Source organism: Urocitellus parryii, chromosome 5 (genome assembly GCF_045843805.1).
Source record: "Urocitellus parryii isolate mUroPar1 chromosome 5, mUroPar1.hap1, whole genome shotgun sequence".
NCBI classification, from domain to species: domain Eukaryota; kingdom Metazoa; phylum Chordata; class Mammalia; order Rodentia; family Sciuridae; genus Urocitellus; species Urocitellus parryii.
In genome coordinates, this window is record NC_135535.1 from 208,437,475 (window position 1) to 208,464,255 (window position 26,781).

At 55.6% G+C, this 26,781-nt stretch overlaps 1 protein-coding gene across 2 annotated transcripts in view; it reads left to right on the plus strand.

Annotated features, from left to right (window-relative positions):
- Positions 1-26,781, plus strand: part of Mgmt (O-6-methylguanine-DNA methyltransferase) — a 227,367-nt gene that overhangs the window by 36,599 nt on the left and 163,987 nt on the right. For both annotated transcript variants that reach the window (XM_077799145.1, XM_026411089.2), the window contains exon 2: positions 17,171-17,304. In XM_077799145.1, the coding sequence (XP_077655271.1) occupies positions 17,183-17,304 (122 nt within the window). In that variant the 5' untranslated portion in view covers positions 17,171-17,182. The remainder of the gene's footprint in view (positions 1-17,170; positions 17,305-26,781) is intronic.

Here is a 26,781-nt window from a genome sequence, read left to right on the forward strand (position 1 = left end):
CCGCTAGGCCACATGCTGTCTCCATGGGGCACCCCAGGTGGCCCAAGTTCCCCATCAACGCACTGTCCTCTGCCTAGCGAGCCCCTTCTCAGTCCTCTGGGAGAACCACAGGTAACCGGAGGATGCGGGGAGTTGCCAAGTGCGGGTCATGGAAGGGAAGGAAGTTTTGATATGATGTGCCACAGAAGTGATCCCTCAGAGAGTATTTATTGAGCATTTCCCAGAGACTAAAATAGATTATAGTTGTCAAAAATCTGTGGTTTTTGTAGGAAACCACATACCTTGGGGAAGACACTAAAGCTGATTGTGAGAGTGGGTGGAATATTGGAAGATGCCTCGTTCTGGCCTTTCCCGCAGCCATTCCCAGGAGCCTGCGGGGGCACACACAGGCTCAGGGTGGAGACCCCCCAAGCCCCTCGCCTCCAGAGCCCCCTCCCAGGTGCGTGGTGGGTGCAGGAAGTCCACTTCACCCCTGCTGCTGTGTGGCTGGCAGGGCCCAGTGTTGCAGAGCCTCACCTGAGGGTGGACGCCTGCAGAGAGGCCAGGCAGGGTCCACATGTGCTGGGCACTGGGGCACTGACCTGTGGGAATGGCTGGCGCCTCTCACGCTCTGTCACGCATCAGGGCCTTGCTGGTTAATTCATAATTTTATTGATCTATATCAGATATGAGGAAAGGAAGAATTTTAGGATTTTTATAGAAGTATAACTAGTGATAAAAATGAAAAATACATAAGAGGGCCAGGGTTGTAGCTCAGTGGTAGAGTGCTTGTCGTGCATGTGTGAGGCACTGGTTCAATCCTCAGCTCTACATAAAAAAAAATAAGTAGATAGATAGATGGGTAAAGGCGTCTACAACACACACACACACACACACACACACACACCAGATACATAAGCGCTAGATGATGGGATCAGGCATAGGCTAAGAGCAGAAGAATCAAGTCAGTTCAGTGCCAGGTGCTGCACAGCACAGATTTTCTGTGAATGCCATGAAGAAAGATCAGGGATTGAGCGTCTTAGCGACCAGAGTAGCTTAGGGACCCAAGTTCGTGGCCTTGGCGGTGACTCCGCTTGGGTTGCTTGGTCTTCTCAAGGCTGTGTTCCTCAGGCGCTCGGGTTTTTATGAGTGAGTCAGAAAGCTGGGATCAGAGGGGGGCTGATCTGCCAAGGACAGAGGACCTCTGGGGGCCTCAGGAGGCAGAGAGCCCAGGAGAATTCTACCTGGGCAGCTCTGGAGCCCTCCTGGGCCTCACCATAACCTGGGCTGGCTCAGCCTGCCAGGTCCAGTCTGTGTGTGCCAAGTTCCCAGGACCGGCTGCCCTGCAGGGAATGGCACTTGGTCAGGAGCCGTCCTCCCAGGGCCCTCCATGCTCCTTACTGTGGTGGGGGCTGGCCGCTGACTCAGCCAGCTCAGGCTCACACCTGGCTGTGTGGCTGGCTGAGAAGGGCAGGCGGTCTCCCTTGCCAGGTGTCTGCAGACCCCAGATGATGGGGCTCAGGAGAAATCGGCCTCATTCTGTTCCCAGCACTTGCAGAAGGGGGCAGCCATCGTTCACCCAGGTGACCTTCAGAGTTCCACATTTCCTTTGCCACCCACCGAATGCTTGCTCCACCTTCTCTCATCCATTCATTTTAGTTTAAAGACCTGCTTTAGCGATTTCCTGGGGACCTCAGTGAACGCAAGAGCTCTGTGTCCATGTCCTCCTTTATATCGTGACGTGTCATATATGTCATATGGATCAGTACCTCGCCCACCGCAGTGGCAAGCTCAGCGCCCTGCGGTCACCAGCCCTGTCCGTCTGGCACTGGGAAGTTGCTCTTTTGTCGTTGAACTTCAGGTTTCCGCCGTCAGAGAGACGGCCATGTCTAGGAGGTACACTAGATGCAAACAGCCTTGTCACAGAGTCGTTACTGAGTGGTGGCTCAGCAGTGCCCGGACACCGTGGGTGTGGGCGAGGTGCCCCGGACACCCTGCAGGAAGGAGAAAGCGGCAGCATCCTGGAGTCTGAAGAAGTAGCTAATCGTCGTTTTCATTCTCCACAGCCGGGATTTGTCCTCCAGCTGCCTGTGGAATGAACGTCACACATCCAAGAGGTTTTCATCTGTGAATATTGTTTGAAGAATTCATTCTGTTGTAATTTAGATAAAATGTACCTGCTAAATTTGGTAATAACATTCTCAAGGTTTTACATTTTTGTTAGTTTTTGAAATATTCTATGGAGGTGTTCCTTGTAGAGGAGATTATATCAGCATGAGAGAGAAATAATTACATTCCTCCATTATTGGAATGAAGATTGGGTGTAGCTTACATATAATTTTGTAATAATCCCTGTTTTCAAGGAAAAATATTTACACAGTACTTTGTCATTGTGTCATTTGTAGACACATAGGCTACAGGATGGTTTTTGTTATTATTGAAACATGGATTCTGTGTATAAATGTGGATTTTATATGTATTTTTCCCATGTGTATAAAAATATCTCAAACCAACTTGAGACAAAAGTGATTTTTCTACATTAAACATTAAATTTTCACATGGGCCACTGGATTTTTCTGGTTCCATCTGGTCCTCGGTCCTCTCTTGACCCACTGCTATGGTCTGAAGGCCTGTCACCCTGAGTTGCATGTGGAAAGCCAACCCTGAGGTGCTGGTGTCTAGAGGGACTTTGGGAACCCTTCCTGCAGCAAGGGGACCAGTGCTGTAGTGGGGAGACTCATCTGTCCCCTCTGGCAGGCCTGGTGGGGGTGTGCGCCTTGATCATGAGCTTCCTGCCTCCACACTGTGAGAAAGAAGTCCTGCTGTTTTGGGCCTCCCTGTCCATGCTTTTGATTGTTAGTCTGAGCAGGCTCAGCACGTCTCTCCCCAGACGGCTGGGTCTGACCATTGCCATAGCACCAGGGCCCAGGAGCTGGGTGCACTGCAGAAGCTCCTGAGGGTGGGGCATCCGCTGACCTGCACCCAGCAGGCTGGCGCAACCTGAGAGGAAGGGATCATCCACCCCTGCCCTGCTTCCTGTAGTGGCAAGAGGACAGGTAAGGACAAGAGGAGTCAGAGATTCCTTTTGAGGCCACATGTGCAGGGCGAATGTGGCCTGTGGCTGCTTCTCACCCTTCTGAAGAGGTGGCCATAGTGCAGGTGCGCTGTGTGTGCACTTGGAGCTCACAGTCTGCCGGGGAGGTGGTCAGAGGGGCGTCCACCTCTGCTGCTCCTGCTGTGGCCGGACTCCTTCCCCTTGGTCAGGGGTACCAGTTGCCTGGGCTCGGCATCTCTCTCATGGCCATGGGTTATGTCCTGAACTGCCTCTTCAGAAGTGCCTCGGTGACGGTGACGGTCCCCTAGACGGAATGCACACAGCCACCTGTGGGCGAGAGCACAGGCCGTGTGATTCTGGAGGAGGCTCCATACTCCAGTTGGGGACCTTGAACTGACTGTTGAGGGGCATGGCCAAAAGGGAAATCTCCTTCTGCCCAGATGGGCATGGGTCGTGGGCAGGGGCCGGGGCCGGGGCCAAGTGGAGCTGCTGGTGTAGGGAGACAACCGCAGGAAGTGAGGGGAGCAAGATGGCTCTTCCCTGAAGGGTCTGTCTTGTCATTTAATTCCTTTTAATGAGCGAGTGCCAGTCATCCAGGAATCAGGCTGTCCTGTGTGCCCATGTGCCTGGTCCTGCCTGCTGGGTGGGGCAGCCTGACTCCTCACTGGTTCCTGACTTAAATACCCTGGGAAGAACTTGGAACTGGTTTCTTTTTGGTATTAAGGGTTGGTCTCAGGGGCACTTAACCACTGAGCCACATCCCAAGCCTTTTTTGTTTTTTTGAGGTGGGGGATAGGGTCCAGCTAAGTTGCTTAGGGTTCCCCTGAGTTGCTGAGGCTGGCTTTGAACTTGTGATCCTCCTGCCTCAGCCTCCCAAGCTGCTGGAGTTACAGGCGGGTGCCACCGTGCCCTGCTGCATTCTGGGTTTATAATGATGGAAAGCAAATATGACTTTCTGTTCTGTGGAATTTACCATCTTCCGCGGGCAGCATTTTCTCCCTTCATGGGTAAAGTATCAAGCGTGTGCCGTGGTGCCAAGTGGGGCACACACGTGTGTCTGTGCCACGAGTGTCACCAGGACTTGCACACCTGGCGGGGCGGGGGGCTGTTTCTCTGTGCCTGTGGCCTGTCCCATGGGAGGGAGGTGTGCTAATTCTCTGTCTGCCCAGTGGTGGCCCAGGGTGCTCCCCCACGGGCCTGCCCACTGACAGGTCACCCCAGGAGGCCAGGAACCTGTGCTGTGATGTCATTTTCTGTAAGCCCTGGACGACGATAAATTCAGTTTTAACTGTGGTAATTAAGACTTGAGACTGCGAAGCTGTCTGTGAGGGGAAGGACCTGTCCCTTTCTCCAGAGAAGAAATTAATTGTTGGAGTGTGTGGTAGTTGAAGAATTTACTGTAAGATAAAAGACCGGTGTTTCATTCTTGCATTTATTAGTATTTAATCAAATGGAAAGTGCACTTTTGGTCTGGAAATCTTGGCTTCAGCTGCAGGATTAGACTGAATTATTGTTTAAAGAGTAAAAGGCATAGAATTATATGTTCAAGTTATCAAGCCTCTGATCGGCTCTGGGTATAATGTAACTAATTTAGAACATAAAATTTCCTGCCGTGTGGACTGGAGCCTGGGGTTAATCGTTTGGCAGCGAGCACGTTTCCGTGGCTGTGTGGCCTTGGGTTGGATGGCGGCTGTCCCTCCAAGAGCGCCAGTCCTCCTCAGAGCAGGTGTCATCAAGGCCCCGCTCGTCCGTGGCTGCCCGAGCGTGTCTGGAGCACCAGGCTCCTCTGCTCGGGACACCAAATCATAAATCATCGCGAGCTCCTCAGCTGAGCCTCTTCCCTGCAGAAACACCGTGCGGCTGAGTCTCCAGCAAGGCTAGGAGGATGCCAATGTCTTGGCTGGGCACAAGATCACGAGCCACTCACCTTGTGGATTCAAACAGCAATCCTTTATTCCCGAACTCACACTGGCCTCTACAAACACGTTCTGGGGAAAATCCCAGTTCTGCCACACAATTCACATCCCAAATACTTTCTCAATTCCACGAGAACTCGACGGGAACAAGCAGCAGGAACACCCTAATCCCAGCAGCAATAATCTTCAACCTCCAACTTCCCTAAAACCCGTATTGTCTCAGACCAGGAACGCCCTAAACTTGTCTTAAACCGGCAACACCTTAATCTCAAGGAGCGGGAAACTTCCTCAAACCTGATCATCTCTAAACCCGGATCCGCCCTGGTCTTTGAGCAGGGTCACCTTTCTCAAACACACATGCAAGGTCACAGCAAATTTCCAAGGCAAGTCCATTTAACATGGGGTACGCTGGCAAGGAAATATCGATGCGTCATTCCTACTTGGCAATGGCCCTCAGCAGGAGGACTTGATTCTGCTGGCTCGGGGGCTGGCATGCAGGTGACCGTGGTGGCAGGTGGGTGGCTCTGCAGGCCTCTCTGCCAGGACATGAGGAAATCCCAGCAGCCTTTCATGACGGTGAGAGGCCTCAACCCAGCCTCGTGGTCTTGGGTTTGTCCTTGGCAGGCACTAGGGAAGCCTGGGGACTCACGTGGGCAGTCCTGTTTGAAGACTGGAATTGTTGGGAGAGAAGCCGGCCAGGGGGTCATGGCAGCCTTGAGGGGGTCTGGAGGGAGATGGGCTGACCATGGCCTGGGGCAGAAGGAATACAAAAAGGACCTGTTCCCTGGCTGCGGCTGCATGCAGCGGTGGAGAAGCAGTCGTCGTCGGGGAGTTTGGGAAGGTGGGGTTAGGGTGCCAGTGAAGCCCTGCGTGCAGCTGCAGTTAGCATGTCCAGATGTCCCTGCGATCTTGACCTTGAGCGCCTTACTGGGTTTGTGGAGTGCCCCAGGGAATGCTGCTGAAGGGAGTGAGAGAGGTCCCTCCACAGAGGTCAGGGAGGAGTGAGAGGGGGCCAGTTGCCCCTGGCCACTGTGGCCCCGTGTGTCCACAGCAGGAAGTGTCTCAGGCCTCCTGGGGGCTACAGCGTGGTTCCCACCCGTGGTCAGAGTACATGACTCCTGGACACTGGCTGGAGATGGCCCAGGATTCTGGTGGGCGCCCACAGTGAGCTCTGGTCTGTGGCCACCACAGTTGGTCATCAAGCCTGGGAAGGTCTAGCGAGTCTCCATGCGAGCTGATTGCCCCTTAGTGAGTCCCTGAAGAGAAGCACATTTCTCAGGTAGAAATCCAGCTGCCCACAGTGAAGGCTGTTGGCCATCAGTGGCCTTGCCCCACAGCCCGGTGGCAGACAGAAGCAGTGTGCCTGGGCCTGGCAAGCCCTCTTCCTGGGTGGGGTGACTTTAGCCTCCCTGCTCTCTGCCAGGGGAGTCCTGCACCAAGGAATGCGTGTCCAGCTCCTGAGCGGAGGCGGGTGTCCCTGTGATGCCTGGGAGCCCCGGCTGTGTGGCTGTCCTAGTTGAGACCTCCTCATGCCCTGTGCATTCCTGTTCCCCATACGTCAGCTCTGCAGGATGGGTGCTTTCTGCTGTGACATATTTAAGCTGCAGCTCCCAAGTCACAAGTTTCGGGAACTGACGTGGCGCTGGGCACAGCCTGCCCCTGCCTTCCTCCTGATGGGCTGTCCCGCCCGGCACCTTAGTCAGAGCCTGGAGTTGAGGAGCGTCCTGGACTGTGGGGCTGTGCCGTGGGCAGCGTGAGCTGCAGACTGTGTCGGGGTGGCCCTGGGCGTACACCTGTGACTGGCGAGTGCCCTGTCCAGCTGGTGAGATGCTTAGGGTCACCCGACCTCACCATGGAGTGTTCTGGCAGGCATGATTTAAGCAAGGGAAAATGGGGAATTTTCTCATTTTTTTCCCCCATAGCAAATTATAAATGAATCGTTCCTGCCTGATGTTAAAATGGGATGTGGGAGTCAAGGGGCTTAGGTGTCAGCTTGCTGCTGAGGCTGAGGGGGTGGCTTGGGACTCGGGTGCATGTGGCGTCTTTCCTCCACAGGTGCCAGGCTGGGAAGCGCTTCTCCTCTAACCTGTGCCCCGTCAGAGGCGCAGAAGCACGGTGTGACTTTAAACCGCAGGACGCACGGAGCTCCGGGGTGGGTGCCATGTCCTGTCCTCGCCAGAGCCTCAGCACTATTTCTAGGTAGTCAGTGCCGGAGGCCAGGGATGCTAGAGTCAGGGTCGGGTTCCTGTGGCAGGCCTCGGGCTGTTGCCCCTGCACAGTAAGGTCCTGGTCGGAGGCCTGGGTCTGTTCATTTTTGTGAGGGGATTTTTCTGGTCTGGGTTGAGCACCGGGCGGCAGAGGCTCACCTTTGGTTGTGATGGTCGCTGCTTCCCTGAAGTCCTCAGATTCCTTATTTCAGTAAATCGCCAAGAAGTGAGTGACGCAGGGTGACTTGACACCCAGCTGCAGAGTGACGCTTCCCTTCTTCCTTTGAAAGTGGCTTTCCCAGGGTACAAGTGGCTTCCTGCTTCCATGACCCCGCCTGAGGCCGCCCACAGCAAGCCTCCTGTTGTTCCTTAAAAAAATTGTGATATTTTCCACGTTGTCTGCATTTTGTCATCAAAATTTTTCCTCCACACAACTGAAGAGCGAGAAGATGGACAGGACGGCACTCGGTGGCTGCCCCCTGCAGCCACACTCCGGGAGCCCCACTTGGCATGGTGCATGGCATGTGGTGTGGATATGCTTCGGTTTGCACAACAGGAAGCTGCCCAAGGAAACGGGCGTTGGTCCTCGAGATGGCTCAGAGCCCTCCGTGTCGCCTCTGTCCTCGTGGATGCATTTCCAGTGAGCGCTGAGGCTGTGCAGCTGACCTGAGAGGTGCACACATGGGGGTGTCCCACCTGGACCACTTCTCTAAAGCGCCTGCATCTCCGGGGCCTTCTGGAGCAGGTCGACAAGTCTGGGCACACACAAGTCTCCGCCCTTTTCTCTGTGTGCTTTGTGTGTTTTGTACACCGACGACCCCGTGGATTGGTTTCTGGCTGCTCCCGGACTGTCCTTGACTGCACAGAGTCAAAGCAGCCCCGGGGTGTCACCCTGGGAGTGGCACTCCTGCCTTCCTCGTGATGGGTCATAAGTGGGTTTTAAATGTGGACGGTGCCAGTTCGTGTCTAGCCTCTGGGTTTTAAGACCAGGGCTGGTTTCCTCAGCTGTGCCCCTCCATCTGTGCTGTCATGTGTCATAAGTGGCATGTTGCTGAGATGACCGGGTGGACTCTAACAAGACACAGGTCTTGCTGCCAGGGCCCATCAGCCTGTCCCCAATGCCCCAGGTCACAGTCTTCTTAACATCAAAGCACCATTCATCAGAAAAGGGCTGTGCCTGCAGGGCCATGTCCATGGCAGTCTTGGTGAGGTGTGCCTGCCCACACCTCCCGTGGCTCCTGGTCTGGGGTCTGAGAGCGGCACCTGAGCAGGACGCAGCCTGGCCTGAAGGCGGCTTCCGATCGGGCAGCTTTGTTGGAAGGCTCGTCGTGTGGTTCCAGTGCAGAGTCCTCCGCTTGTCCGTGCGTGGAGCTGGCTGTGCAGGAACTGATGGGAAACCAGAGGAACCGCTCTTTTCTTGAAGAGGCTTTGCAGTGAGGTTTGGAGCAACTCTGGCTCCACTCCCACTTGCACATCCAGACAGCTGCCCGTGTTGTTAGGCAGACGTTTCCGTCTCACTGGTCGTTGGAGCCAAAGGAGCTGAGCCATACTTGGGCTTCTGTTGAAGGGGACCTAGCACAGTCCCCAGGAGACCCCAGTCCCTTGCAGACCTTTTGGGGGGCCTTTGCTTCTCCCAGCGTCTTCCTGTGGGCTTTCATACTGGGTGGGGAGGGGGGAGCCCTGCGCTTCCCCTGCTGCTCTCCTGGGGCCCCCTTAGGGCCCGTGAAAGGAAGGCAGTGTTTCCCCTCCTGGCTTTTGACACCAGGGGATTTTTCTCTAAGGACAACACTCCCCTGCCGGATCTTGAGTGGGCTGAGGGTGAGCCAGGTCTACACTGCGACCTGTTCTTCCCCTTATTCTCTGCTGAGGGAGGTTGCTGAGCTCGGCTTGCCATGGCTGGCTCTGTTGGGTCTGTTCTGGGTCCTGGGCGGGTCCTCCCTGCACCCACGAGGCTCCCACATGATGCACCCACACGATGCAGAGGGTTCGGCCTGATGGGAACTGCTGACTGAGGAGGCAGGCGTGCCCCCCCCCCCCACACACACACACTTATTTCTGAGCACTTCTGTGGCTCCGGCTCCTGGCATGGAAGTGGTTGGGAGTGAAAGGTGCAGAGTGTGAAGATGGTCCTGGGGGGCGGTTTGGACATGGGCAGGCCTGGAAAATGGCGGGGGGGGGGGGAGACAGTTGCCCTCTCTGGGCCCCTGGCTTGTACTGTGGTGGGGACTGGCCTCCGGTGCCAGCTGCCTGATTCAGAACATTGTCATTTAAACGCCACTCACGTTAAAAGGGAGATGAAATGAAATTCACTTCATTTTTCAGAGGTCTCCAAATAGCCATGAAGAATTAATTTTTTTTTGTTTTTGCCACCAGTTAATGCCAGCCCCTCCTGTGGCTTTAGGTGGGTGCACAGCCCTGTGGGAGGGCTTGCAGGCTCTGCGAGCTGGGGACTGGAGTGCCGTCGAGAAGTGGAAGCCCAGGACACGCCTGGGTCTCAGGCAGACCTTGCGGACCCCACGCTGGCCACAGCACAGGAATGCCCTGGCCTGTGGTCCTCTTAGAACCCAGGGTGACATTGTGTGCACACGCCTGTGCCCACTGCTGTTGGGAAGTGTTGCAAGAACGTGGCTGCCCGCGCCCCACCGGGCCTCCTGTCTATCCTCGGGCTCCTAGCTGTGTGCCCATGTTGTCTGTTCAGCAAGCTGGGACTGAGTGCTTGGACAGGCCGTTTGCCTTGGTGTTTCCCCTCAGATCCTGCTGGTGGCCTCCAGGAGGGCAGCCCTTCCTGTGTTCAGGGACTCCCTGTATCCAGGGCAGTCGCTGTGTCCAGAGAGTCCCTGTGTCCTGGTGGTCCCTGTGTCCTGGTGGTCCCTGTGTCCTGGTGGTCCCTGTGTCCAGGGTGGCCCCTGTGTCCTGGTGGTCCCTCTGTCCAGGGTGGCCTCTGTCCGGGCAGCTGCAAGCCGAGTTGAAGAAGAGGCTGGGTGTTGTGCCCTGGCTCTCAGCCCCTCTGAGCAGGCGCAGGGCAGACCCCTGGCTTCAGCCCCATCATGACCCCCTCTCTGGTGGGGACTGTGGCCTCCCAGGGGGTCCCCACTGCCCTTCATGTTCTCAGGCCGCTGCTGCCACCTGTCTCCTCGTGTCCCCATGCCTGGCCTCACGGCGCTGCCACCATGGCCTCCGCTCACACTGGGCTGCTCTCCCCACAGTGGCTGGGCTCCCTCCTCTGTTCTCGGTCACCTGGGTCCCCACGGTCCACGACTTGCCCTCAGCCCTGCCTTGTCTCCCCTCCTCCTCCTGGAAAGGGACTCAAGTTCCTGCCATGCTGCCTCCTCCAGGAAGTCTTCCTGGACCCCAGGCCTCCAGACCTGGCTACCCGTTAACCTCACAGCGACCGCTGGGTCCTTCCTTCAGTCGGGCTCACCACGTCATGTAATTAGTTCACGTTTTCAACAAGTATTTGCTGAGCACCTGTGAAACGCCAGGCACTACCCGAAGTGCTGGGAATGTAGGACTAGGTCAGCTAGGATGCCTCTGGGCTGGAAAATGAGGAAGTCCCCAGAACCCTGCCTTGAAACAGGTGGACTTCTGCTTCTGACACAAGCCAACATCCAGCAGCACTTCTGGAGATGGGGTGCCTGGGTGGCTCAGTGTTGGGACCCAGCCTTCCCTTTGGTTCACAAGCTAGTTGCCATAGCTCCAGCCATCATATCTGTCATAATAAGAAAGCTTCTGCTATGAGTACCTTAAATCCAATAAAAAGCACTCTCAACAGACGTCTCACTCACTGGCTGGAACCGGCACGTATTTGCTACCTGTGTTGGAGCTTGTGTGCTAGTGGAGGCAACGCAGCTCAGAAACAGAGTGCACCGTCCTGAGCGCTGGACCAGAAAGTGAAGCCGAGGGAGGGAGGTGCCGGGAGGGTGGGGGGTGGGTGTCCTAGGAAGGCTTCCTGGGAAGGCTGGGGGTTGGGTGACACGGCCACAGTGCCAGGACCCCGAGGCGAGGGCAGGGTGAGGATCTGCAGAAGCTGAGCACAGGGTCCTGGTGAGACCCCAAGGTGGGGAGGGCTGCGTGTCGTTGGCTGGGGGTGCACTCCCGCTTGCCGTGCCACTTTATTCAAACCTTCTTTTAAGCTCAGAAACGGTTCCTGCCTCAGTTTATGTGGCTCCGAAAGTATCGACGTCCTTTGACGTGAAGTCGGAGATTGAGCTCTGTCCAGGGACGCAGTTCTCACCGTCTGTCCTGCACCAGCAGTGCGCACGGGAGTAGACCAACTCTTCCTCCTCGTGGCGTAAACCCACGCTTGCTGTAGAAAAGTACAGGACACACAGGGGAGAAGGATTCAAACCATCCTACCCTGCCAGGTCTCTCAGAAGCAATAGACTTGAGGTGACAGATCTGTGGGCCAGGCACCAAGAGGACATGGGACTGGCTTTTTGCAGGGGACCTCTACCTTTCTCCCCAGGGGACCGTGAGCTGGTCCCTTTGTAACTTCAGAGGCAGAGGCTGGGCCCAGGCTGATGGCCATTGCACAGTCCTGTCCTGCTGCTCTGCCGGGCTGGTCACTCGTCCTTCACCAGCTCCTCCCAGGCCAGGCTGCAGGAGGGCCCCACCAAGTGGCTGGGCCCACGTTTCCCTAGAGCCCCTGTGCCCCCAGCTCTCCCAGGAACCGCCTCATGCCTGGCCAGCTGCTGCCGTGATTCACGTCTCTCTGGACATGGCTTTCTGCAGGGTCTCCTCTGAGCATGGTCCCCAGGTGTGGCTGACCCCTGCCTGTGGTTCCATCACTGTTCTCCCTGCCCAGCAGTGGCCCATTTCAGTCTCCTGCTTGCTGTGGACATGGTGACCCCAGGGTTGCTGGAGAGCCAGTCCTCTGGGCCTGCCTCTTGGCATCTGGGGCTTGGAAGCAGGCCACCACTGGTTGACTTGCCTAGGTGGTGACCTGATCTGGTGAAGGCCATGGAAGATGTCATCGTCGGCACCCGTGGGGGTTGGTCCCAAGGGTTTAAGAGCAGGGGTGTTGCTGTGCAGGGTGTCATGCTCACACAGCTCTGGGGGAAGGTCCCTGTCTAGCCACTGCCTCCGCCAGCCCGTGGCGTTACGCGTGTGGCCCCACACATGCCTCGCTGAGCTGGGTGAGATGGCTTTGCCTCCTGGTGATTCCATGCTCCTGAGGCCCCACGTGCTCCCAGCTTCTGGCTTCTGCGTGTCCTCCCTGGTGTCTGTGATACCCTCCTTCAGCTCTCAGGCCACCCCTCTACTCCATGCAGTCCCCGAGGGACACACGCCATACCTGCTGGGGCCGCCCTGGGCTTCTCATCCCAGTGGCCCGGGGCAGGTCCTGGGCATTCACTGTCCCCTGAAGCTCTGGACTTGCGGTTGCACTGGTCTTCCTCCACCTGTGGAGGACCGTGTGCAGATGCTCTGGAGTCCACAGGAAGAAGATGGTGTGCAGGTTTCTGTGGCTTCTTAGACTCCCGTTCTGGCAGGGCTGATGTAAAATTCTGCTGAAATTGCTGCCCTTCTTTGTGTGGCAGGTAGCACTGGTGGGTTAGGGTGCATGACCTTTGACCTGCGAAGTTCTGCTAATGGGCTTGGAAAACCAAGAGTCCCAGTGAAGACACACCCAGCCAGGCAGTGCCCTGAGGAGCTGGCCATCCCTGGGAGGCTGGTGTCGCCTGCTCCGGGGAAGAAGGCTCTGTTTTGCTTCAGTTCTGTTTGAACTGTCAGGGGGTCTCAGGAGTTTCCTTCCTCACCCTGACCTGACTCAATGTCCAGCTGATCTGACACGGGCAGTACGTGCACCTCGTTGCTCTTTCACGGCTTGGGTTTTCCAACTCGTCAGTTTTTCCAGTTACAGGCCCACTGCCCTTTCTCGGTTTTTGGCCTGATTTGGATGAAGCCTCTGGTTCTGCTGCCCCTCCCCTAGCTTTGTGCCTGATTTGGTATGTTCTTGTGGCTTCAGGTGGCCTTGGCTGGTCGGGAGCTGGTTCCTGGTGTCCTCTGGATGAGAGGTCAATCTGGGCTACCAGAGCTGGGGCAGTGGTACCGGGTGTGTGCTGCACATTGATGCTCCTCGAAGGAATTAAGGGGTGGGGGCAGCATCGCAGGGGCCTGTTGGGGGCAGAGCTTTGGGTCCCTGGCACTTGCTGGGTGGTGATGCCATTTGGTACAGAGCTGGCCCTTCCAGGTCAGGCAGTTCTTCATTTGGCTGCACCAGTTGAGCCGGACACTCCCCAACTTCATTGTAAGTCCATCACCTCCCAAGTTCAGCCAGTGCCATCTGTGGTCAGAGGCCAGCTGTTGGGCCTAGGGCTGACCACCCTGGGATGTGCTGCTCCCTGAGGAGCTGGTGGGCCGAGCCCCTCCCCTGCAGGGGAGCTCCTGGCTCCCGCGCCCCTCCTTCGCCTCCCTAGCATTCTCCCCCAGTTACCCTCCTCACAGCCCTGCTGGACGTACTGGAATGTGTCCCCTGGCTGTGCAGACTGGGGAGGGGGCAGAAGGGGCATCCTGTGCAGGGCAGTGTGCTGGCCCCAGCCTGCCCACAGGGAGCAGCACACAGAGCCCTGGCTTGGCAGCTCCGTGAGGCAGTGGGAGGGCACCGTGTGGTCGGGCATTCCTGTTCTTGTGGTGAGAATCTGGGGCGAGGAGTCTGACCATGCTCAGTTGGGGTGCTCCGGGTTTCCATGGTGCACTGCTCTGGGGTCCTCGTTTTCTGTGGGGAAGATGTGGCAGTCCCTTCTCTCCTGGGCCACCCTGCCTCTGCCACTCTGGCACAGATGGGCACTTGCTGGGCCCCCTCTCCAGGTCCAGGTTTCTTCCTGGGACTTGAATCAGGAGCTGGTGACAGGGACACAGGGCAGCAGAGCATGATGAGGGTGGCAGTGCTGTCACATCCTGTTTCCAGGACAACAGTGGCTCAGTGCCCCCCAGGTCTGCTGTCTGTGGATGGCCCCACAGATATTTTCTTAGGCTGGCTCTGGCGAGGCTGTGGCCAGTGTCCGGGCCTGCTGTTTCCTGAGGCTGCTCCTCCAGCCTCCCCAGAAGTTCTGGGGGCCCTTTGGTAAATTGTCTCTGCTCCAGCTAGCTGAGATTGTTTGTGATGCTTGGCATCAGGATCATGCTGGGGTCCGGCGGGAGCCCCAGCTGGTGGCCATGCCCATTGGGGCGCTGCTGGGAAGCAGAGCCTTAAGTGGGGTGGGAGACTGGGCTCTGCATGGGCTTCACTGGTGAGTGAGGCAAACACTGACCGGGTTCTTGCTGCAAGGCTGCTCACGCACCGCTTGACCACCTGTGCAGAGGGCCTCTAGGAGGGGCAGGGCCTGCAGCTCTCGCCCTCCCGAGTCCTTTTCTCGGAGCAGTGTCTTCTATGGACACACTTGGGAAAACGCCGGCATGGTCACTGCTGGGTGCTCTGGTTAACAAGTGCTTATAAGCCCCTGGGGTGTGACAGTTGTGCTTTTAGGGGACTCCAGCCCCTGTCTCAGGAACCTGCAAATAGCTCCGTAGTCAAGAAGGCAAGAGCCTGGCAGTGAGAGGGGTGGTGGGCATTGCTGTCCAAGAATGGGCAGCGTTTGGTGCTTGGATGATTTGGGGAGAAAGCCAGGGCACTCAGGTGACAGGGTGGAATAGTGGCTCTTTGTTGGGTGTGGATTGTGGGTGGCACCCCATCCCCTGGAGGCCTTTCCAGGGCCTGTTCTTACCCCTCGAGCTGACCTCTCCTTCTAGCTACTGTTCATCTTCCAGATAAAGCCACTAAGTGAAAATAGTCTAAGTGACGTTCTCAAAGAAGCAGACCAGCGGTAGCAGGCCACAGCCACACCCCTGCCCTCATCTGGTCCTTCCCCCTGTGAGGTGCAGACAGGCAAGTGCTCCCAGCACTTGCTGGGAAGTTGGGCTTTCATCCTGCAGACACTGGGTGCCCCAGAAGGTGGGGCATTTACACAGTCTGATGTGGTCAGGTGGTGTCTCTGACCTGTGACCCAAGGCTGAGGTCTCCCCTGAATGGCTCTTCCACACCCAGGGCCCCTGAGTACATAGTTTCAAATCTCTGCCAACATGCTCAGAATGGCACCTTTGCTTGGGGCAGCTCTGAGTCTGGTGCTGAGGGCTGAGTCCTGGGACTGATATGGCACCCGGATGGCTGGCCAAGCCTGGCACCTCTCCTCTGGCTGATGGAGACAGACAAGAGAAGCGGCGTCAGGAGCTAGAGGCAAGATGGCTTGATGGGTGCTGCAGATGGAGGAGGGCCAGCGGGAAGGAATGGCCAGGCCGCGCGGTGTGGGTGCACAGGGCCCAGCGGGGACAGCAGGGCAAGGGCGTTTCTGCAGAGGTAGACTTAAGGTTGCATGCTGTGTGAGGAAGGCTGAGGACTTGGGCTGCCCCAGTGTGGGGAGCAGAGAGGTGACCTTGAAGGGTCTGCAGACGGGAGCTGGCAGGGGCCAGGGGTCAGGCATCCTAGGCTCCAAGGCCACCCTGTCTCCAGCTCGCCTGGGAACCGAGGTAGCAGCTGACTGTAGGTGAAGAGCCAGCCTGGCCTGGCCATGCTCCTTCAGCACCCGAGTCAGACAGGCAGCCAGTGGATAGGGCCCGTGGGCCGCTGCTATTGGCCTGGTCTAGCCCCCAATGCAGACAGCTGATCTGTGTGAGCACTGGGGGGCCAGCGCCAGGTGGGCAGAGGAAGCAGAGGAAGCCCAGGTGAGGCGGCAGTGAGGACGACGCTGCCCCGTGCAGGTGAGGGTCCACGAGGGGCTGCAGGTGAGGGTTCACGAGGGCTGCAGGTGGAGCTGTGGGGATGCAGGCTTCTCAAACCACAGGTGTGGGTGGGGTGCCGGGGGGCAGGGATGGGAGGCACTCTGTGCTGGGTGTGGGTTGTGAGTGGCACCCGTGCCACTGGAGGCAGCTGCCCCTCTGTGAGACACAACAGAGAGACGCACTCTTGCAGGGTGGTGGTTTGGACGGGCTCATCCCAGGTGGCTCTAGAACACAGAGGCGGAGGCAGCCAATGTACACAGCCCCTCCCCCAAGTGTGGGCTCAGGGAGGTCCCGGGGGGAGGGGAGGGGGAGGGAGAGGGTGGCCAGGCATGGTGGGTGGGGTCATGGGGGGCATTCTGGGACTCCTGAGCCTATAAGGCAGCAGGAAGTGAGTGGTGCGCTTCCTGTTTCCCAGAACTGAAGGAGGAATCCCAAGGGGGTGGAAAGGCTCCTCTGGTCCAGGTAGGCGCACCTACCCCCGCCCTTCCTCACTCTGCATCAGAGTGACTTTCATAAACACCAGCCTGGACTCTGTCACTAGCTTCTCACTGTCTTTGTCTTTAGCTCTGGATTTCCTGACCGAAGTTAACTTCAAACTTGCTAACAAGGATGCGTCCAGAGCAAAGCAGGTGCATGTTTTTCTGACTGTAAACTGAGCTCAGAGGGGTCCACCACCTCAGTGTCCCCACACCGGGCCTTCGCCCAAGCCTGCTAGCTGGTACCCCCCCCCCCCAGCAGGGCTGGTCTCCCCATCTCTCTGCACGACTGCAGGCCTCGCTGTATTCTTTCTGCTGGGCCAGGGGCTGCACCTGGGCCTTGGGGCCTCTGGGCCTCTGGTATCCCCGAGCATGTCCACCACTGAGCCAGCCCCAGGCGTCCAGACTGTTTGCCTGTGTCAGTCCTCTGGTCGTCCTCTTAGGAAAGCAAGGTTACCTTAGTTTTAGCAACTGTTTGAGGAGCTTGGCCCAGCTCGGCTTCTTTCTACCTTTGTATTGGTTAAAGTTGGGGCAGGTGAAGAATGCAGTAATTAAAGGAACGTGAGCAGAGGGGAGGTGTTGGTTGGCTGCTCTAGGTAATTGAGGTAATTTTTTGTCTTGAAAGTGACTGTTGCAAATGTGACACATTCCAACCAGGAGGAAGAGGCCAAGAAGACATGGGCTATGTCCTGTGTGTAGCCAGCTGGTGCCTCTGCTGTGCGTGAGACCAGCCAGATCCTTCTGCACATGCTCCTCACTTGACCTCAAATCTTTTCTCTCTAGGCACTTGGCAGAATGGACAAGGCCTGTGTCCTGAAACACAAAGTGCTGGAGAGCCCGCTGGGGAAGATGGAGCTGTCTGGCTGTGACCAGGGCCTGCACCGGATAAGGCTTCTGAGCCCAAAGACCTCCACTGAGTGAGTGCGTGCCACCCATTGTGGGGGGGGGGGCACCAGCTGAAAGCAACTAGTGTGACTTGTTGGCCACAGGGTAAGGAGGAGCCCCTGCTGCCACAGACATTCCTTGTTGTCTGCCCCCACAGGTTGCCCCAATGCTCCATCTCAATTAACATGGGGCCTAACCTCCGATGAGTGGCTCCAGGCATTGGATTCAGTACACCTTCAAGGAGGGGTTGATTGAGCATTGATTCTCTAAGGCGTGCGCTGTGGGGATGTCCCTGGGAATTTGGTGGCTGGATAATACGTGCCTTATCTCTTCTTTTTAAGCCAGACTGGGGTTTTGGTGAACGGCCCGCTGGGTGAGGTCCTGCTTCCCCTGTGGGATGCGGTGTCGGGATCTGGGCCCTCTGGAGGCAGTGAGCACAGCCTGCAGGCGCAGGGCCTTCAGCCTGACCGGCGTCGCCATTCCCAGGGGACGTGGGTTTCTCTTGCACGATCCTCACCGAGTTTCTCTAATTGTAAAAGCATAAATGGAAAGCGCTCTCTAACGCTTTGTTCTGAAATGCAGCGTTTAATTTCCTCCTCTCATTGACCAAGAGTCGTGTTAAAATCACAGTCCCGTTATTCCTGACAGAAGGAAAAAAACCACCCACTCTCATGCCCGGTGTTGTCTTAACTGGCTAATAAACACAATGCCAAGAACATTAGATAAAGAAAATACATAAGAAACATAAAAATTGATTTTAATGGACCCCTGTCAGAGACGGCTGTAATGAGCACGAGTGTGGTAATAAATATCAGCATTCCCCCCACCGTCGGGGCTTTTCCTGTAGAGCTGTGTGTTACAATCAATATAGCCTTTTTTAAGACTGAAAAATAAGCAAACCTTTGAACTACATGAATATGCTCTTCAGTCTATGAGAACCATCTGGCTCCCGTGTTCAGAAAATCACAGGCACCAAATAATTTGTAGGGGAAAATGTCATTTTCTTTCTTTGCATGTTCATTTGCGCAGTAAATCACAGGAATTATGGGTTGGGTCCCCCAATCCCCCTGCTCCCGCCTTTTGGAGAAAAGGTAAATGTCCTTGCAGCAAATCTGGGAAGAAAGTGAAAACCGGGTGTTATGAGTTAGGTGTGGTTAAGAGCCTGCTGCGGACCCTGGGAGCAGCGTGCAGAGGCTTGACTGCGAGTTTCTACTTGAGTCTTGTGGCCCAACTGAGCATCCGATTCAGCTGTGAAAACAGCCGCCAAGTGGTTACCCTAGGAGAAAGGTGTCCTGGCCGAGCGGCTGGGCTCCTCTCCGCTGCCCTGGGGCTCTCCAGGCTGTGCCCCTGCCCTCGTGCTGCAGGGGAGAGGAGCCAGGGAAACCGACTCTGCTCTGCCTTTCTCTGGGCCACCAGGCAAGGGAGGCCACTGTACGTTCTGGCTAGAGCTAGAGCCCTGTGAGCAGGGTTCAAACCCAGTGACACCCCCCCTCAAAAAAAAAGTTGAGACTAGTATAAACCTGAATACTCAGAATCACGTTCCCAATATTGCTATTTTTTTAAAGTGTAAAATTCACATAGTGAAGTTTCTATTTTAAGTGTATAATTCATTGTGTTTTGATGAACATTTCCAGCTATAGAGCCACTGCCCTAACCAAGATCTAGAACGCTCCAGAAGGTCACCTTGTGCCCCTTCAATCCATGGTCATTCCTGTTAGTGGGTCATTGGTCACGTCTCTTGGTAGACGCCTGTTCTCATTTCTTTTCCTCGAACTCCAGGGAGGGGAATGGCTGGATCGAATGGCGAATGTGTCTGGCTTTGTAAGAAATGTCTGGGGCGTCCCCCAAAGCGGCCTTGCTGTTCCACAGCAGCACGCCTCGGTTGCTGCCCTGCGGGGACTGCCTTCAAGATGGGACTCTCGCCTTCTGGTGGGCGTGCTGTGCTGCCCCTGGGGTCTTCATTTGCATTCTAAGTCTCTGTCCCTCTTGAGTCGGGCTTGCGGAGGTTTTTGCCACTGATTTGTGGTTTCGGACACAAGTCCTTCGTCACATCCGTGAGCTGTGGTTTTGTTTTTTTAGTTGCACGTTTGTTTTTCTGATAGACTCTTGGTGCGAAGGTTTTAGTTTTTGAGAAATTCAGTTTGGTTTACATTTAGCAATTATTTTCTTCAAAAAATAGTTCTCTGCTGTAATTTTACCACCATCTTCTCCTACAGTTTCTGAAAGCTTCATCCTGGTGGTTCTTTTTAGATGTGTGACCCATCTTGAGTCATTTTTTCCTTAGTTATTCAGTTGTGTCATGATTTGTTGAAAAAGCCCCCAGAAGCCCCCCCCCCCAATCAGATCACCATGGTGCCTTTGTCAGCCAGCTGGCCAGGAGCACGGGTCCTGTCTGGGCACCACTGCTGGGCACACCCGTGCTTGTTCTGTGCCAGCTCCTGCTGACTTGACCACGTGGCTTGGTGATTGGCCTGGAAATCGGGGAGGTGAGTCCTCAGCTTCTTCTGAGGTCACCCTGGTTCTAGGCCTAGTTGTCACACATTGCCTCCAGAGTTGGGTGCCCGTCTTCTTGGGGTTGATGGAGAGCTGTGTGTATCTGTGTTTTGGAGGTTGACATCTCTGTTGAACTTGTCAACTTGTGACATGATTTCCTGTTTGGGTTCTTTCATTGTCCCCAGCAGTGTGTTGCAGTTTCTAGCATAGGGACCTTGCATGTCTTTTGTGAAATTGATTTTTAAATACTTTACTATTGACGGTCTTCTAAGTCAGTTTAAAACTTTAATTTTTAAATTATTGCTGCTGGTTATGACAATTGATTTTGTATGTTGATCTTACTCTCTGGGATCTTGGCTAGATTCAGTGCAGTAGTGTCCACCACTGCCCCAACCTTGCCTATAGTTTTACTTTCTGACGTGTGCTACCCATCCTCACCCAGGGTCTAAAAATACTTAGTAGAAGATTCCAGGAAGAAACGCTTTAGGTTAGGTCTCATGACAGTCTGTAGACAGTTGCCGCTGCATTCTGAGCCGTCCGTTGTGCAGTGTGTCTGTGCTGTCTACGCTATCTACCTGTCAGTCCCTCTGAACAGCCATGGTTATCAGACCGACTGGTGGTGGTACAAATCTCATATTCAAGTAACCCTCAGTTTATATGGTGGTGGCTCCAGAGCATGAGAGAAGCAGCGCCGGCAACACAGACCTGGGGAGAAGCAGCGAAGTGCTCCAGATACCTCACATGACAGGAAGGAGGTGAGTGCCATGTAGTCGGAGACCATGTGCACGTGACTTACCTCACGTGCGTGGCTGGCGTGGTTCGTTTTGTGTTGATGTCACCATGCCTGACTTATAGATCAGACTTTATCAGAGGCATGTAGATCGAAGGTGGTGTGTATGGGGTTTGGGGCTGTCCAGTGTCGGGTGCCCACTGGGGTCTTCATGGATCCTCTCTGGGTGGGCAGGGCCTACTGCTCAGTCAGCTCTCCATGTCTGAGGCTCCCACATCTGTGGATTCAGCAAATGGGGATAAGAAAAACTGGGAAAATTGTATCTGTTCAGAACACGTTGGCTTTTCTTCCTTATCATTCCCTGAACAGTGCATTAGACCAGGCAGCATTTATGCTTATTAGATATTATAAGTAGTACAGAGATTTACAGTGTACAGGGGTGTGTGCTTGGGGACGTGCCTATGCTACACCATGTTATGTAAGGGAGGAGTGTCCTTGGATTTAGTGTCCTTGTTAGTCCTGGAACAGGCCCCTGGGGTCCGAGGAAGGACTGTTCTGGGGCTTTGCAGTTCCTGAGGGCTCCTGTAGTCTCTGGTTTGTGCAAGGGGAGTAGGCTCCTCTCTCTACCTTTCAGGCACTGTTAGACCCACCATTGGAATGATGGGTAAGCATGTGACAGTGGCTGCCCCCTCCTGTCCCAGTAGCAGGAGTGTCCAGTATTTCCCTAGCTGGGTGGTCCACCCTTTTGGGTTTTGAAGGTGTCCACCTCAGGTTGAGGGTGCTTCTGCAGTCCACTGGGCTTTGCCATGTGGTTTCTCTGGGTGGCCACAGACTTCTCTCCTGCACTCCTCACATGTGGTTGAATGAGTGAATTTTGGAATGGTGACCTACCCTGAACTGCAGGACCGTGACGCCTCATTCCACATGAAGGTCCTGGTCAGAGATCAGGACGGGGTGAGGGGGCAGTGCTCCTCCTGGTCTGAGAGTGAAGGGGGGACCAGCATGGTTTCCCTCCTGTTGGTGGGCAGGTCCAGCTTTGCCGACAGGGTTTCCTGTTGTGGAAGCTCCTGTGACCTCTAGGGGAGTCGGTGCCGCCTCTTCACCTGTGTGCTCTCTGGGCCTGCTCCCTGCTGCCCTCTGACAGCTGACGCCTGGCCCAGGACCGAGAGTGAGCACTCTTTCCTTCCTCCAAAGCCAAAGTGGGTAGATGCAGGTGGACCATTGCCACGTGTCTGCAGCAGGATCGCACTTGCACTTCTGGACAGGTCTGATGCCCATCCCGCGGTCAGTTACCTGTATGTGTGGCCTCGTACAGCAATTGCTGATTTGTTTTGTGTGGCTTATAATAATCACTTACCTTTCCCTTCCTGAAATGTGACAAAGCCTCAGTCTGGAAAGTGGCATAAAGGTTTTATGGCCTCCTGCCCACATCAGGTCTCTACTAACCATCTCTTGCATGGAGCTGGTGGCCCTGGCGGGAGCAGGGCCTCACCCACGCATCATCCTGCCTTGCCAGCTTCACCTCGTCGTGAGCTTTAGCAACAGGAGCTCTGTGAGGGGGTCACGTGTGTTACTTCTGTGTGCTATCTTGAGACTTGCTCAGTGTTCCACCAAGTTGATTGCAGTGTTTGATTACTTGGAAAAGTCAATGATACAACCTTGAGGAGCAGCAGGTGAGCCCGGGGGATCGTGGGTGCTGGAGGGAGCCAAGTTAGAGGATTTGCTTCTAACTTTTGTTCGTGTAAACCCTTTAGTAGTAGTCGTACAATACTGAAAACATGGTTTGACCAAATGACAAACTGAAGTCCTTTAGTGTCTTGAAAATTAAAAGTGACTCTCAAGCTGTTTCCTGCCTCACAGGCCTCCGCTGGTGTCCTGGGGGTGTGGTTCCTTTATGGACTTGCACATCCGCCTCTTGGCATCTTGCTGGGTGGCCCTGGCACAGAGGCCAGGTAGGAGCACACAAGCGAGGGCTCCCTCTCCTCCAGGGACTTGGCCTGCTGTGGCCTGCTGTGGCCTGCGAACTTAGCCCAGCAGGGCCTCCTGCTGTTCCTGGAGGCTTCTCCTAGGATGTTGGATGCACGGATGCACGGCCACTTATGCTGCTCAAACATGCCAGAGTCTGCCCATGCAAGGAGGGGGACAGCTGAGCTCTTCTGAAGGGACGCAGGCTGGGAAGTCACCAGGTGCTTCCTTCCTAGCAGGTGGCTGGAGGCACCTTCTGTTCCTGTTCACATCTTATCCTCATCTATTTTGAGACCCAAGTTGGGGCGCCTCGAGGGTCTGCGTCCCTGCACAGAGGACTCGCCTCATGCTGGCGTGCGCCTACTGCGTGCTCTTTCACCTGGCGATGCCTGGCTTAGACGGCACCTCACAGCCCGCTAGCCACAGGCATCTTCCTGGAAGCTGATCTCTCTGGCAGACTGGGAAGTCTTAACACAGTTCCTTGCAGTGCTGTTGCCCATGCTGTGCCGAGGAGGTCAGGGCCTCCCGAGGACAGTTTAGAACACCCAGCAGAGACTCACCCGAGAGCCGCTGTGCGTCCCTCTTCCTCATGCAGCGGCCTCCACGGTCAGGCTGCTTCTCCCCAGTGCCTTGAAATAATGATCTGTGCTGCATGCGCTTCTAGATGTGATGGTTTCCCCAGGATCCTCCTTGAGGGCTTGAGTGTCCTCCTGAGAGGAAGACTTCACCAGCTCTCCCCTGGACTGTCATTCATTTATGGTATTGGGGATTGAACGCAGGGCGCTTAACCATTGAGCAACATCCCCAGCCTTTTATTTTTTGAGACGGGGTCTCACTAAATTGCTTAGGGCCTGGCTACGTGGCTAAGGCTGGCTTTGATTTCGCAATCCTCCTGCCTCAGCCTCCTAAGCTGCTGGGATTATAAGTGTGACTACCACACCCAGCTGTTATTTTTTTTGTGGTCTTGGGGTTTGAAACCAGGGGTGCTCTATCACTAAGCTATCCCTCCGGCCCTTTTTATTTCAAGATATTGTCTTGCGAAGTTTTCCCAGGCTGACCTTGAACTTGCAGTTCTCCTGCCTTGGCTTCCTGAGTCAGTAGGGTTATAGGTATGTGCTACTGTTCTGGCTCATCTCTGAGTGGAAGGCCCCTGCGAGCTGGGACCACTGTTCTTGCCTAGGTGCCTCTGTTCCTGATCAGTAGCCCTGTCTGCATGAAGGATCACCCCTGCTGTCTCTGACGAGAGGGGTAAGTTATCAGTAGTGAATAGGGAGTTGGTTTTGTGACTTACATTATCAATAACACAAAATGTGCATATACTTCATGCCAAGTGCCAGCCTGTGTCCGTTAGCAGCAGATAGTGGTCTCGTGGACTTGATAGCTTGGAAGACAAGATAGGAAACCCAGAGTGTTCCCTCCATTCCACCGATTCTCAGGAGGGATCCCTCCTTCCCCTGCAGGGAGGGTCCTGGGCATGCACACACAGCTGCACCAGTGGTCAGCAGAGCTGGGTGATGGTGCAGCCTGTGGGTGGCTGCTCCGGGTCTCAGCCACAGGACAGGACTTGATTTACTATTAGCTGGACTCAGGGTGTGAAGGCCCTGGCCCTGCAACCCCAGCCCTTGAACCACTCGGGAATGGGTGTGACTCCTCAGGTTGAGTTGTGCAGACGGATGGCAGGTTATTTCTGGCTGCCTGGCCTCGGAGCATCAGCTTCCTCTCCCAGGATAGTCAGCCTCATGTGATGTCCCAGCTTTTGTCCTCGGACCTGCCCCCCCAGCCCGCTATTTCGCCCAGGGCTTACCTGAGGTCAGAGTAGAGGAGGGACTGCCTGCTTCTGATCACCGTGGTCACTGAGATTCAGACCCTCACCTTCTGCAGCGTCTCAGAGGACGCAGAGTGAAGGGTTTGTTCCCACGTCGTGGCTGTTGCAGGGCGGTGGGGACGGCCAACTCGCATGCCTGTGTCCATGAGTTAGACGTGAGTGGCCTATTTAACTCTGAGTCTGTCAGGATCCTCTTGGAAGAAAAGGATGGCTGAAGGACGGTCACAGATATGTGGGTTCCAAACAGGACCAGCTGTCGGCCCAGGATCTGCTGAAGGTCATGGAGCAGGAGCACACTGTAGGGAAACCGCGGTATCCAGCTTCCAGTGGGGAAGGGTGGCGTCTTGCCTCTGAGGCATGTTGGAATCAAAACCCTTAGATCCCACCCTTAGCCAGGAGCCTCCACCGAGGCTGCTCCTGTGTAGGAGGGTCGGCCACTCTCCCCGGAGCATCATCTCCTTCATCTGGCCATTCCCTCCTCCCAGGAGGAGGGCACCTGGAGCGGGTACACCCAGTCCTGAGGAGGAATCGCTCCATGTGGCATGCTGTCCACTGGAGGAGTTGTCCCCAGTGCTCAGCCATCGAGGGGCACGCTGTCAGTCATGGTAGCCAGCATCTGCAGGTTAAGGGGTGCTGTTTCCTGCCTGGGCCTCCAAATTGTCCCAGCTGTGGCTTTTGCCCCCAGAGAAGGATCGATGTCATGTCAAGGCTCGAGGGAGGTGCAGTGTGGGGCCTGTGCAGGGAATCTCACCGGGGCTTGTAAGGGCACGGTGGCTGTTTCTGATGGAATTAGCCAGTAGTGCCCTTCCCCCTTGGCTCTTCGTGGCCCTGTGGAGTTGACCCCTGCCCTCTCTGCCTACAGTGTGAACAGCCTGGAGTCCATAATGGAGCTGCCCATGCTGTGGCCCCTCCTGTTTGGGTCCGTTGTGCAGGCTTTGGGCCCCAGCTTGCTGCCTTGGGTCACCTCTGCCTGCTGCTCCGTCCTGGCTCCATTTGGTCTTGAAGGTTTGGTTAATAGCCTTGTTCAAGCTGTAGCCTAAGGAGGTTGAATAAGCCCTGTAGGGCCGCACATGGCCTTGATGGCAAGATTGGGACCTGGCCATTTCATTTTCTCTGTGTGCCAGGTTGTGGAGGGCATCAGGCAGCAGGGACGGAGGACTTGGGGGAGGCCCCTGCTGGGTGGCACCTGCCTCACCCAGGAGCTCTTTTCCAATACCACGTCCTTGGGACACTGCCATGCAGGTGGTGGTACCAGTGTCACTTTATCACTAAGAGGAAAGGCTGGCGACAGGGTCTCAGGAGGAGGAAGCAGTGTCCCCTCCACGTGAACTCTGTACCAGACTGCCGCACTCAGGGCTGACCTCCTGCCAGATGGTGTCTGTCCACCTGCTTCTGAGCGTGGGGCTCCCGAGACAGACCTGATGGAGCTTGTGGTAGTGCCAGGCAGGACACCCGGTGCTGATGGCTGGAGAGCATGCCCACGCCCTCCTGGTAATGTCCAGATTGGAGTTTCAGGAACAAGAGCCATGAGGTAGCCTCTGGGTGGCATGTGCAGGCCCGCGCCTGTGGTCACATTACAAGGCCACAGCATGCTCGGGGCTTGTCTGGTGACCCCGTTCTGCTGGGAGATGGAGCCTGAGCAGGAGGCGCCTGGCCTCTGATGCCCTCCTCCCAGCCAGTGGTGCGGCGTCCAGGGCCGTCCACCTGCTCCTCGGTCCCCACTGGGATTGGTTTCCACGGTGTTTTCTTATTGTTCCTGTATCTTCAACGTTGTTCTGATGCTTAAGCTATCTGAAGCTCGTAAGCTTCCGTTTTTATTTTGAAAATTTTAATCATTTAAGCCCTACACTCTGAAAATATACTTGGTTTGTTAAACTTGTGTCCTCTTAAAGCTGTATTGGTAATTAGGCTCCCTGATACCAGCGTGCAGCTCTTGGTGTGTAGCTCTTGGTGTGATGGGTTCAGTCTTGAATTGAGTTCGAGGTTAAGTGAGTAGTTTTTTAATTGAATGGAAGTGTGTTGTCTTGGGGTCCACCTTTCTAGAATTCTTACTTCCAAGTGCTCTGTCTAGTGATCCAGGCAAATCTTTCATCTGGAAAACATTGGCAAGAAACTTAGGGTTCAGATCTCGTTGTTTCTTCACTCATTTTCTAAACATGCAGGTGCCTGCCGTGTGTGTCACCAGTCTTGTGACAGGTCCTGGCTGGGCATTGGGCAGGAATGTACAGCCGCAACTTGCAGGGGGCCCATGCCCCGCTCAGGCAGGCCCAGGGTCCAGAGGCAGGAGTCACTGGATGTGGAGATGGTTGAGTCCACAGGGAGGGGAGGCGGTGTAGACCTGAGACGAAGGGGCAGCTGCAGAACGGGGGGGGGCCGCTGAGTTGGGGCCACCTCGGCCGTAGGCCTAGTGGCCCAGGCACCCGAAGTTGTCCAGGGCTCAGCAGAGAGTGTGTGTTCAGAGCATGTGGGCCCTGGCTTGGCAGGGAGGAGGGGAGC